The 13116-nt window shown below is 38.2% G+C and overlaps 1 protein-coding gene across 1 annotated transcript in view; it reads right to left on the reverse strand.

The window, feature by feature from the left end:
- Positions 1-392: 392 nt before the first annotated feature.
- The window catches only part of LOC103198651 (afamin-like), a 78376-nt gene continuing 65652 nt past the window's right edge, over positions 393-13116 (reverse strand). Inside the window, exons 14-15 of the mRNA XM_007942821.1 lie at positions 11752-11844; positions 393-455 (exon numbers count right to left, since the gene is read on the reverse strand). Of these exons, the coding sequence (XP_007941012.1) occupies positions 393-455; positions 11752-11844 (156 nt within the window). The remainder of the gene's footprint in view (positions 456-11751; positions 11845-13116) is intronic.

The raw sequence follows: 13116 nt of genomic DNA on the forward strand, positions 1-13116 counted from the left end.
AGTGGATGCAATGATGGGCTCAAGAATACCAGGAATTGTGAGGTGCAGGACTGGGCAGTGTTTTCTTCTATTGACATAGGGTTGCTATGAGTCAGAACTAACTTAGCTAACAAAAATATCCTTCTCTCTGGGAAGAGGTAACTTACACTGCTTTTGCTAATCTGCGATGAAATTTAATCCCAATAAATTATGACATCACAAAGATATTTCTCTAACATATTTTCTGATGTGTTGAAGTTGTAATCAGAAAAAGCAAGGCATTAGAAAAAAATAAGTAACAGAGAAAATTAATCTCATAATTTACAATAGAGGAAGGAAAAGTAAAAACTTTGAATCTCCTTGATACTAAGTGGTCTCTTATCAACTTGCTTAAAAGAGGCCGAGATGACTAACTATAACTTGATGTCTTTTGTAAAATGACGTCTCATTTCTTCAGCTTTCACTTGTCTCAGAACCTGAAACATAAATTAGAACAAGAAAGTGAACAAATAAAACTCCAAATATTAAGCAGAATACATTTTAGTATTGTCTTACAGTTGTCTTTGGTTTTTATTCAACTTACTGATAATATCAGCTTGAACATGTTTCATACTGCTTATCTATAATAAATGCTCCACTTTTGCAATATATTATCAATGAACATACTTCCCAAAAAAATATTCATACACTTTAATCCAGGATTTCCACTTATGAAACTCTATTGTTAATAATTTTGCATAAATAAATAATAACAACTGTGAATAAGAAGTCAATGCCTGTCATGTTAGACTGGGTTCTCTAGAGAAACAAAACCAGTAAAGCTTATAGAAAGAGAGAGATTAAAATAAAATTACCTTAGGAAAATGGCTCACCCATTTATAGAAGCAGGCAAGTCCCAAGTTCTTGGATCAAACGTCAAGCTGGAGGCTTTTCTGACTCACGCAGCTGCAGGAGCTGAGGAGCTCAAGGTTGGCAGGCAAGCAGTGTACCAGCTGCTGACTCCAACAAATGATGAATCCAAGATCACCAGGCCGAATGGTGGCTTGTTCTCTCAGGAACAGTTGTAGGCAACACAACAGGATCCCGATCCACAGAAGAGTGTCTCTTTTTCCTAGGATGTCTGTAAATATATTGGAAGCAGGCCACACCCCTAAGGAAACTCCATATATTAGTTGCTCAAAACATATATATCAGATCTCATAGGAATAACCCACATCACAACTGCTTAAACCACTCAGAATTTTGGTCCAGCCAAGTTGACACAGAACTCCAACTATCACACATGTTTTATTGTGATAGCAAAATTTTGGAAGCAACTAAAATGGTGAACAGTGGGGTGATGGTTAATAGACAATAGATTACATTTGAGAAGGTTTATACTTTTAAAAAGAAATAATCATCAAAAAAAAAAACAAACAAACTCACTGCTGTTGAGTTGGATTAAAATTCAAGACCCCTCCTTTGATTTCTGAGGTGATATCACTACAGAAATAGATTTCCCAGTCTTCCTTCCAAGGAGTGACTGGTGAGTTTGAACTGCCAACCTTCTGGTTAGCAATCAAATGCCTTAGGCACTACACCACCAGAGCTCCCTTAAAGAGAAATACATATGTTTAAATCTTCAGTCAAAACTATGCATTCAGTGTGATCACAACTATGTAAAAAATACCACACAAATTCTGTGTGCTGGTAATATAAGCAAAATTTTAAATTGTTCAGAATGGCTCTATATTTTCATTTAAAACATTCCATTGACCATATATAAATTTTGCATTGGGTTACAGCATCTAAGTACTATTTAAAAGCAAACACATTTCAAATCACAAAATTGGAATAATAATAATTACGATGGTTATTATCCATAATTTGCCTGTCAGTTTGTCCTACTGTGGTGGCTGGTATGTTGCTGTGATGCTGGAAGCTATTCCACTGTTTTTACAAATACAAACAGAATAAACGATGGTGGACTGATTTCTACAGAGCTTCCAGACTAAGACAGACAGAGAAGAAGGATGTGGAGATCTGCTTCTAAAACAACTGGGCAATAAAAACCTTATGAATAGCAGCACAACAGTGTCTCATACAAGGCTGGAGGAGGAGCCCCTCACAATGGAAGGCTGTCAAAATATGACTGGGGAAGAGCTATTTCCTCAAAGTAGAATACAGCTTAATAATATGGATGGAGTAATGCTTTTAGAACCTTCATTTCCTGATGCAGCACAACTCAAATGGAAGAGACCACTGCATTCATTAATAATTGGGATCTGGAATGTACAAAGTATGAATCTGTGATAATTGGAAGCCATCAAAATGAAATGGATAACATGAGGATATCCTAGGCATTAGTGAGCTGAAATGGACTCTTACTGGCCTTTTTGAATCTGACAATAATATGCTGCACTATGTTAAGAATGACAAGTTGAAGAGGAATGTTACTACATCATCATCAAAAAGAACTTTCTGATCTATTGTAAAGTACAACTCTGTCAGTGATAGGATACTATCCATATGCCTACAAGGAAGACTAATTAATAGGTCTATTATTGAAATTTACACATCAATCATCAAAACCCAATAGGAAGAAATTGAAGATTTTTAACTTCTGCAGTCTGAAATTTATGAAATATGTAAATAAGTTAATTGAAAATTACTGGTGATTGGATTTAAATGAGATCTGATGATGTAGCTGCTAAGGCATTCAGCTGCTAATGAAAAGATTGGTGGTTAGACCCCCCTAGCCACTCCGTGGGAGAAAGGTAAGGCAGTCTAATTCTGTAAAGACTTAAGCCTTGGAAACCCTAAGGGGTAGTTCTACTCTGTCCTATAGGTTCACTATGAGTCATAAACAACTCAGTGGCAGTGGGTTTGGTTTGGAGATTGGAATGTGAAAATAGGAAACAAAAAAGAGGATTGGTAGCTAGAAAATATCACCTTATTGATAGAAATGATGCCGGACATCATGTGATAGAAATTTGCAAGACTAAAAACTTACTCATTGCAAATATCTTTTTTCAAAAATATAACACATGAACTTTACTAGATGGAATACACAAAAATAAAATCGACTACATCTAGGGAAAGGGATAATGGAGAAGCCCAATATCATCAGTCAAAAAAAGACCAGGAGCTGACTGTGGATCAGACCGTCAATTGCTCATATGCAAATTCAGGTTAAGCTGAAAAAAATTAAAACAAGTCCACGAGAGCCAAAGTATGATGTTAAGTATAAAACCAAAACCAAATTCACTGCCATTGAGTCAATTCCAACTCATAGCGACCTCCATTGGGTTTCTGATGCAGTAAATATTTACAGAAGTAGATTGTCCAGTTTTCCTTCTGCAAAGTGGCTGGTGGTTCGAACCACCAACTTCTGCTTAGCAGTCAAATGCCTTTAGCACTACACCAGCAGGATCCTTGACTTTAAATATTTGCTATCTGAATTTAGAGACCATCTCAGATCTGATGCATTGAACACTAGTGACTGAATACCAGATGAGATGTGGGATAGTATAAAGGACATCACACATGAAGAAAGCAAAATGTCATTAAAAAGACAGGGAAGAAGGAGAAGACCAAAATGAATGTCAAAAGAGACTCTGAAACTTGCTCTTCAACACAGAGTATCTAAAGTGAATGGAAGAAATGTTTTAGTAAAAGAACTAAAGAGAAGATTTCAAAGGGCAGCATGAAGAGACAAAATAAAGTAATTGAAATGTACAAAGACTTGGAGTTAGAAATCCAAAAGGAAAGAATACATTCAGCATTCCTCAAGGTGAAAGAACTGAAGAAATTTAAGCCTAGAGTTGCAAAATTGAATTCTATGAGAAAAACATTGAACACAGGAAACATCAAAAGAGGATGGAAGGAATACACAGAGTCAACGTACCAAAAAGAACTGGTTGATGTTCAACTATTCCAAGGGGGGTAGCATGTAATCAAGAACCGATGTTACTGAAGGAAGAAGTCCAAGCTGCATTGAAAGCATCAGCAAAAGACAAGACTCCAGGAATTGATGGAACACCAATAAAAGTGTTTCAACAAATGTATGCAATGCTGGAAGCTCTCATTCATCTATGACAAGAAATTTGGAAGACAGGTACCTGGCCAACTGACTGGACAAGATCCATATTTGTGCTCATCCTAAAGAAAAGTGATCCAACAGAACACAGAAATTATTGAACTATATCATTAACATACAGGTAAAATTTTGTTGAAGATAATTCAAAAATGGTTGCAGCAGTACATTGACAGGAAATTGGGAGAAATTAAAGCAAGATTTAGAAGAGGATGTGGAATGAGGAACATCATTGCTGATGCCATACAGATCTTGGCTGAAAACAGAGAATACCAGAAAGATGTTTACCTCTGTTTTATTAGCTATGCAAAGGTATTCGAATGTGTGGATCATAACAAATATGAATAACACTGCAAAGAATTGGAATTCCAGAACACTTAATTGTGCTCATGTGGAACTTATACATATACTGAGAAACAGTCATTGCAACAGAACAAGAGGATACTGTGTGGTTTAAAATCATGATAGTGTGCATCAGGATTGTATCATTTTACCATACTTATTTAATCTGTATGTTGAGTATTTAATCAGAGAAATTGGATTATATGAAGAAAAATACAGCATCAGGATTGGAGGAAGCCTCTTTCACAATTTAGGATATGCCAAATGACATAACTTTCCTTGCTGAAAGTGAAGAAAACTTGAAGCACTTACTGATGTTGATCAAAGACTACAGCCTTTAGTATGGATTACACTTCAACATAAAGAAAACAAAAATCTTCACAACTGGGCTAATTAGCAACATCATAATAAATGGAGAAAATATTGAAGCTATGAAGAATATCATTTTTACTTGGATCCACAATCAACACAGAAGCAGCAGTCAAGAAATCAATGTATTGCACTGGGCAAACCTGCTGCAAAAGACTGCTTTAATGTGTTAAAAAACAAAGACACCACTTTGAGGACTAAGGTTTGCCTTACTCAAACCCTGCTAATTTCAATCATATGTATGCGGAAACTAGGCCATGAATAAGGAAGGTCAGAGAAACTGATGCATTTGAATTATGGTGTTGGCAAAGAAAATTAAATATATCATGGACTTCCAGAAGAAAAAACAAATTTGTCCTAAAAGTAATGCAGCCAGTATGGTCATTAGAAGTGTGGATGGCAAGACTTCATCTCACATACTTTGGACAGATAATCAGAAGGGACCAGTCTCTGGAAACGGACAACATTCTTGGTAAAGCAAAGGGTCAATGAAAAGGAAGAAGGCCCTCAATGGGATGGATTGACTCAGTGGCTGCAACAATGGACTCAAACATAGCAATTGTTGTGAGGATGGCCCAGAACCCAGAAGAGTTTTGTTCTGTTGTACATAAGGTCAACATGAGTCAGAACAGACTTGATTGCACATAACAACAATAACATTGTTATTATTATCTTTATTTTGTTCTATCATACTTATTTGAAATCAAATAGATAAAAACTTACGCATTTCTTCATGAGAGTCTCTGAAACCTTAACTCACATACCACATTCTCTAATCAGAGACATAATTTTCACAAAATTGATCATGTGATTTTCTCAAGGAAAGAGGCAGAGCTGCTAGGAACAGATATCCTGACAGCAGCAAGAAGAGACTAAGAACATCCAAAAAGTGAGGCAGAAGAGGAAAGAGCTCTGTTCTGATTCCCTGGTGCCGCTCTGACAGGAATATACCACAAATGAGACGGCCTTAACAAACAAGAGTTTATTCTTACAATTTGGAGGCTTTAAGTCCAAGTTCAAAGTTCCAGGCTCTAGGGGCTGGATGAAAGCCCCTCAACGTTGGGGTCCAGCTCTGCCTCCTGCTCCCGGCCCACTGGAGCTAGAGGCATTTCTTCACTCAGACAGCTGCTGGCTGCTGAGGCTGAGAAGCCCAATGTTGACAGGTAAAAAGGCACAGTCTCAATGTTACCAAACCATATAACAGGCCATTAATTCAAGTTCATTGTAAGTCCCAAGATCAGCTGAGCATGGCAGGCTGCTAAATAACTACAAGGCTACAGGCAGGATCCAAGGGTGCCATACGCTACAGGCTGTTCCCAAAGCTGCTGCTTATATATGGGAAGCAGACCACATACCTAAAGGCAGCTACTCAGTTGCTCACAATAGATTCCACCATGGAGTTGATTACCAGTCTCATCATAGGAAATACTACATCCAGCTGCCCAGGCACTCAACCAGGCCTATCCAAATTGACACACAAACATAACCACCACAAGCTCCTAGCAGACTTAAAAGCATAGCAACAATTCAAGAATTTTTAGAATAAGAGCAAACTGTCCAAATACATGGCTCTTGGAGGCCCCTTTGGAATATAACATAGTTTGTGGAACTGACAACGTATTTTCAGGAAAATAAAATGAACCAAAATCTGCTTAAATTTATAAGGGCATATCATACATTTAGAGAAATTTTCTATCAATCAGGGTTAAGATTAGAAATACTTTGTAATTTATAGTAAGAACGAGTTACCTAAAAAACGTCCCTCCATGGAATAAGTCATTCTTCAGAAATTCCTGGTAATAAATCTATGGATGATCCCTGACTTTTAGCTTTCAATTGAATGAAATAATAAGTGAATGAATGACTAATTGTCTCACTTAGGAATTGATATTTACTTTCTGAAGGAATTAGAGATCTCTAAACTCGGAAACCCAAGGAGGGGTCGCTATGAGTCGGGGCCGACTCGACGGCAAATAACAACAACAACAACAACAAGGGGGAAGAGTAAGGAGCCCTGGTAGTGCATTGGTTAAGCACCTGTCTGCTAATTGGCAGTTTGAACCCACAAGCCACTGTACAGAAGAAAAGACATGTGATCTGCTGCTATAAAGATCACAGCCTTAACAAAGGTAAATACTATTATCTATATGATCCTGAAGGAGCTCTGGTAGCATAATGGCTAAGGCACTTGACTTCTAACCAGAAGACTGGCGGTTCAAATCCACCAGCCACCTCTCAGAAGAAAGATGGGGCAATCTACTTCTGTAGAGATACTGCCTCGGAAACCCAAGGAGGGGTCGCTATGAGTCGGGTCTGACTCGACGGCACATAACAACAACAATACATGATCCTGAAATAAGTAACAACAATAGTTTTTGAGTGGATACATAGATAGACACTCAAGCTAAACAGGGGTGGGAAGGCAAATAGGACTACTCTCACAAACAAATATAGGTTTGACCGAGGATATCCCTACATACATATTCATATGTATGCTAATACGTCCATAAATACAGTAGAGCATACAAGGCACAAAGATATTAAAACTTCATAGCCATAACCAAATACCTCAAAGGAATGAGTCATATAGGGGCTCAGGTCATAGTGTTGGGAGACACTAAGATCAATTGGCATAATACAGTCCACAAAACGCAATGTTCTACATCCTACTTTGTTGAACAGCAACTGGTGCCTTAAAAGCTTGTGAGTGGGCCATCTAAAGTAAATCTTTTGGTCTTGTCTTTCCCTGTTCAGAACAAAGAAGAGTGAAGAAAATCAAAGACTCCAGGAAACAACTCATCCAAATGACTAATGGATCATGAGAACTCCAACCTCCATGATGCTAAGACAAGAACTAGATGATATGCAACTACCACTTCTGAGTACTCTGAAAGGGATCACAACAGGAAGTCCCAGAGAGAGTGGGGAAAAATGTGGAACAAAACTCAAAATCATAAAAAAGACCAGGCTTACTGCTTGATTGGAGACTGATGGAACCTCTGAGACTATGGTCCTTAGACACCCTTCAAGACTGGAACTGAGCTTACCTAATGGCTCAATGTTTTGTTGTTGTTAGGTTCCATGGAGTCATTTCTGACTCATAGTGACCCCATGCACAGCAGAACGAAACACTGCCCAATCCCATGCCATCTCCATGATCCCTGCTATATTTGAGCCCATCATCAGAGCCACCGTGTCAATCCATCTTGTTGAAGGCCTCCCCCTCTTTCGTCAACCCTCCACCCTACCAAGCATGACATCCTTCTCCAGGAAATGGTCCCTTCTCACAACATGACCAAAATAGGTGAGACTAAGTCTGGCCATTCTTGCTCCCAAGGAGCATTTCGGGTGCACTTCCTCCAGGACAGATCTGTTAGTTCTTTTAGCAGTCTATGGTACTTTCAGCATTCTTCACCAGCACCACAATTCTAAAGCATCAACTCTCCTTCGGTCTTCCTTATTCATTGCCCAACTCTCACATGCATATGAGGCGATTGGAAATATCATGGCTTGTGTCAGGCACACCTTAATCCTCAAGGAGAAATCCTTGCTCCTCAGCACTTGAAACAACAGTTCCTTAGCAGCTGACCTTCCCAGTGCTACACGTCATCTAATGTCCTCACTGCTGTTTCCATTGGCATCAATTGTAGAACCAAGTAACATGAATTCTTTGACAACTTCAATCTTCTCTCCATTTATTGTGATGCTGTTCATGGGTCCAGTTGGAAGGATTTTTGTTTTCTTTATATTGAGATGTAATCCATACTGCAGACTGTATTCTTCAACCTTCATCAGTAAGTGCCTCAAGTCATCCTACTTTCAGCAAGCAAAGTTGTATCGTCTGCATATCTCAGGTTGTTAATGATTCTTCCTCCAATCCTGATGCCACGTTTTTCTTCATATAGTCCAGCTTCTCAGATTATTTTCTCAGCATATAGATTGTATAAGTGTGGAGAAAGGATACAACCCTGACGCACTCCCTTCTTGATTTTAAACCATGTAGTGTCCCCTTGTTCTGTTCGAACGACAGCCTCCTGGTCAAGGTACAGATTCCTCATGAGTACAATCAAGTGCTCAGGAATTCCCATTCTTCTCAATGTTATCCATAATTTGTTATGATCCACACAATCAAATGCCTTTTCATAGTCAATAAAACACAAGTAAACATCTTTCTGGTATTCTTTGCCTTGAGCCAAGATCCATCTGACAACAGCTATGATATCCCTTGTTCCACGTCCTCTTCTGAATCCAGCTTGAACCTCTGGAAGTTCTCTGTCAATATACTGTTGCAACCATTTTTGAATTATCTTCATTAAGATCTTACTTGTGTGTGATATTAATGATATTGTTCTATAATTTCCACATTCTGTGGGATCACCTTTCTTTGGAATGGGTACAAATATGGATCTCTTCCAATCAGTTGGCCAGGTAGCTGTCTTCCAAATCTCTTGTCATAACCAAGTGAGTGCCTCCAATGGGGCATCTTTTGTTGAAATATCTCAATCAGTATTCCATCAATTCTCAGAGCCTTGTTCTTCACCATTTCTTTCATTTCAGCTTTGACTTCCTCCTTCAGTACCATTGGTTCTAGATCATATGCCACTTCCTGAAATGGATGAAGATTAACCAATTCTTTCTGATACAGTGACTCTGTATATTCCTGCCATCTTCTCTTGATGTTTCCTGCATCATTCAATATTTTGCCCATAGAATCTTTCAATATGGCAACTCAAGACTTAAATTTTTTCTTCAATTCTTTCAGCTTGAGAAATGCCAAGTATGTTCTTCCCTTTCGGTTTTCAAACTCCAGGTCGTCGCACATTTCATTAAAGTAATTGGTTTTGAAATCTTCTGTTCAGCTCTTTTATCTTGTCACTTCTTCCATTTGCTTTAGCTACTCTCTGCTCAAGGACAAGTTTCAGAGTCTCTTATGTCGTCCATTTTGGTCTTCTCTTCATTTCTCGTATTTTTAGTGATCTCTAGCTTTCTTCATGGATAATATTCTTGATATACTCTCACAATTCTTCTGGTTTTCAGTCGTTGGTGTTCAATGCACCAGATCTATTCTTTAGATGATCTCTGGTAGCATAGTGGCTAAGGCACTTGACTGCTAACCAGAAGGCTGGTGGTTCAAACCCACCAGCCACTCCTCGGAAGGAAGATGGGGCAATCTACTTCCATAGTGGTACTGCCTCGGAAACCCAAGGAGGGGTTGCTATGAGTCGGGTCCACCTCAACGGCACATAACAACAACAAAAAAAAAAAATTCAGGAGGGATATATTCAAGATCATATTTTGGCTCTCTTGGACTTGTTTTAATTGTCTTTAACTTCAAGTTGAACTTGCATATGAGCAGTTGATGGTCTGTTCCACAATCAGCTCCTGGACTGGTTTTGACTGAAGATATTGAGCTTTTCCACTGCCTCTTGCCACAGATGTATTCAATCTGATTCCAGTGTGTTCCATGTTTAGTCTAACAATTAATAGACAGACCTATAAGGTGAACAAGAATACATGTTTATTAGAAAAATCAACCATTCAAGATCAAAAGGGTGGCATTTGCCCAGAAATAAAACTCAGAAGGCAGTAAGGGATATGAAAAAAGGATAAAGGGAAATAGTGAACACAAGGAAGTGAGAAGAGTGTTGTTACATTGTGAAGATTACAATGAATGTCACAAAACAAAATGTGTATGAATTGTTTAGTGGAAAACCAATTTGCTCTGTAAACTTGCTCCCAAATCACAATGGAATAAAATAATTACAGCCTTGGAAACCCTATGAGACAGTTCTTCTCAGTCTTATAGGGTCTCTATGAATTGGAATTGACTCAATGGCACACAGCAAGAGAGAGAAGTTGGAAACACATATAAATAGCTTTAATGATAATAGGTACAATTTTAAGTCCTGCCATATGCCAAGAACCCTAGATACATTATTTCATTTCTTACACAAAGTCCAGAATAGGGAGTTCAGTGGGAGAAACAGGTGAAATTCTAACCCGGTTAGAGTACAATAATTTCTAACTGAGAAAATCAAAGAAGACAGAAAGGAAAAAGTAGTATTTGCATTTATCCTGAGAAATTCATTTGAATGTTTATCAAACTACCACTCATTTTCAGCATAACTCTGGGACAATCTATCTGAGGTCCTCCTCCAGTAAAGTAAAGATGATTGTCTTATGTTGATATTGTGAATATTTAATAAGCACTGAACAAAAAGTACTTTAATCATCAAACTAAGCACTGATACACATCTACCCAATGAAAGAGAAAAGAACACATCTGTAAAATTATGTGTGACAGATTGCATTTTCCAAAGATGGCTACAACAATATCTTCTATCCAATACTCTTCTTACAATGTGACTTTGACAATCCTCCCACAAGAAGTGCAGTGTATTTACCTTCCCTTTCAAATGGGGTGAGGTTTTATGGTGTTTCAAACAATCAAATATGACAGAACTCTATGTAACTTCTGAGGATAGGTCATAAAAGGCCACTCAACTTTTTTTTTTGTCCACTGAAATACTTGTTCTTGAGGAATACAGCCACATGTAGGTATTCCAACTGACCTGAAGTAACCATCTGGGAGAAAGCCCAAACTAACTAAGGCAAAGAGACCACATGGAGAAACCCTGGGATTCAATAAGAGAGAGAGATGTCAAGCCAGTCCCAGATGCTCCAGCTGCCAGAGTTCCACATCTAGCCATTGTTTGACTGCAATTCCATGAAAGACCATGAAAAAGAACTACTTGGATGGGCTCTTCCTGAATTATTGACCCTCAGAAATCATTAGAGATAATAAAGTAATTGTTGTTCTTATTTTCAGCCACTTTAATTTGGGGTATTTTGTTATCCTGCAATAGTAATTGGAACATTAAATATTATTATAAAGTAATATCTATGCTAGGTAGCATTTCTAAAACTTTAGTTAGTATACAAATTACCCGAGGATCTTGTTAAAATGCAGAATCTTGTTTACTTACCCTGGAGAAGAGCCTCAGATTCTGCATTTCTATCAACATCCCAAGTGATGCAAATGCTGCTGGTCTACTGTCCACACCTTGAGGAGCCAGATGCTAAATAACAGTTGAGATATGAATATTAAGCCTTTATCCAGGGGCATTCAGTATTATTATCTTTGACAACATGACTCAATAGCAGTCTCATACCAAGCAGAAAAGATCAGAATAGTGGGTCCATACAGCATTATAGAGTTGGTGCAGGGAAATTATGCTTAGAAGCATAAGAAGGGGGGAGAAATATCTTCAGATCATCAAGAATTTCTTTCTAGACTCAATAAGTTAATGTGATTGTTCTCCAAGATATATTATCAAATATATTGGTCTTGCTTACTTTGGACACGTTACTAGGAGGGATCAATTCTTGGAGAAGGACATCATGCTTTGTAAAGGAGAGGGTCAGCAAAAAAGAGGAATTATCCTTTTATGATTTACTCAATTCAATCACAGTGTCCTCTAGTTTCATACATTTCATACATCTGAGATGTTTCACAGATTCATTTTTGTTCTTTAACATTGCATAATATTCTGTTGTATGTATGTACCATAGTGTGTTTATTCATTCATCTGTTGATGAGCACTTGCCTCTTTTTTATAAGCTAAATAATTTCTGAGCAATTTTGCCATGTATAAGTAAATTAAGAGACTTCAGGTTACTCAATAATAATTTATCCTATCTCCTCACTCAGCCCAACTGGTCTAGACTTTCAGGTCTAATATCTGTCAATTGATAGACTTCTCCTATGCCAACTTCCATAGTGATAATGCCTCGGAAACCCAAGGAGGGGTCGCTATGAGTTGGGTCCGACTTGGCGGCACATAACAACAACAACAACATGCTAACTAGGAAATGAAAATAACAAGCTTGTTACCCATTTTCAATAGTGCTATCCATCCTGGCTAAGAATTACAGAATCATAGTTTTTTATTTGTCTGATCTACAAGTATCACTGATTTCTATATTCCTAATGACAGACTATCTCCATACTTACCAGATACCCTCCTTGCTATCCCTTGATGAACCTCCCCAGTGCTAGCCCCTTGCCTGAGCTATTACCTGCTGTCGGTCACCAGTACTCTACCTATCATCTTTTGCCTACTTAACTCTACCTTTCAACATCATTCGAAGCTGGTCTGTCTAATCTAATGCTTAAGAAGCTGGGTCCTTTGCTACACAAAAATATCGTTCTTTGATGAACGTTGTTGTTGTTGTTATGTGCCGTCGAGTTGGCCCTGACTCATAGCGACCTCTCCTTGGGTTTCCGAGGCAGTATCATACGGAAGTAGGATTGCCCAACCTTCCTTCTGAGGAGTGGCTGGTGGGTTTGA

The sequence above is a fragment of the Orycteropus afer genome, unplaced genomic scaffold, assembly GCF_000298275.1.
Source record: "Orycteropus afer afer isolate SDZICR_OR568_19922 unplaced genomic scaffold, OryAfe1.0 scaffold00098, whole genome shotgun sequence".
NCBI classification, from domain to species: Eukaryota; Metazoa; Chordata; class Mammalia; order Tubulidentata; family Orycteropodidae; genus Orycteropus; species Orycteropus afer.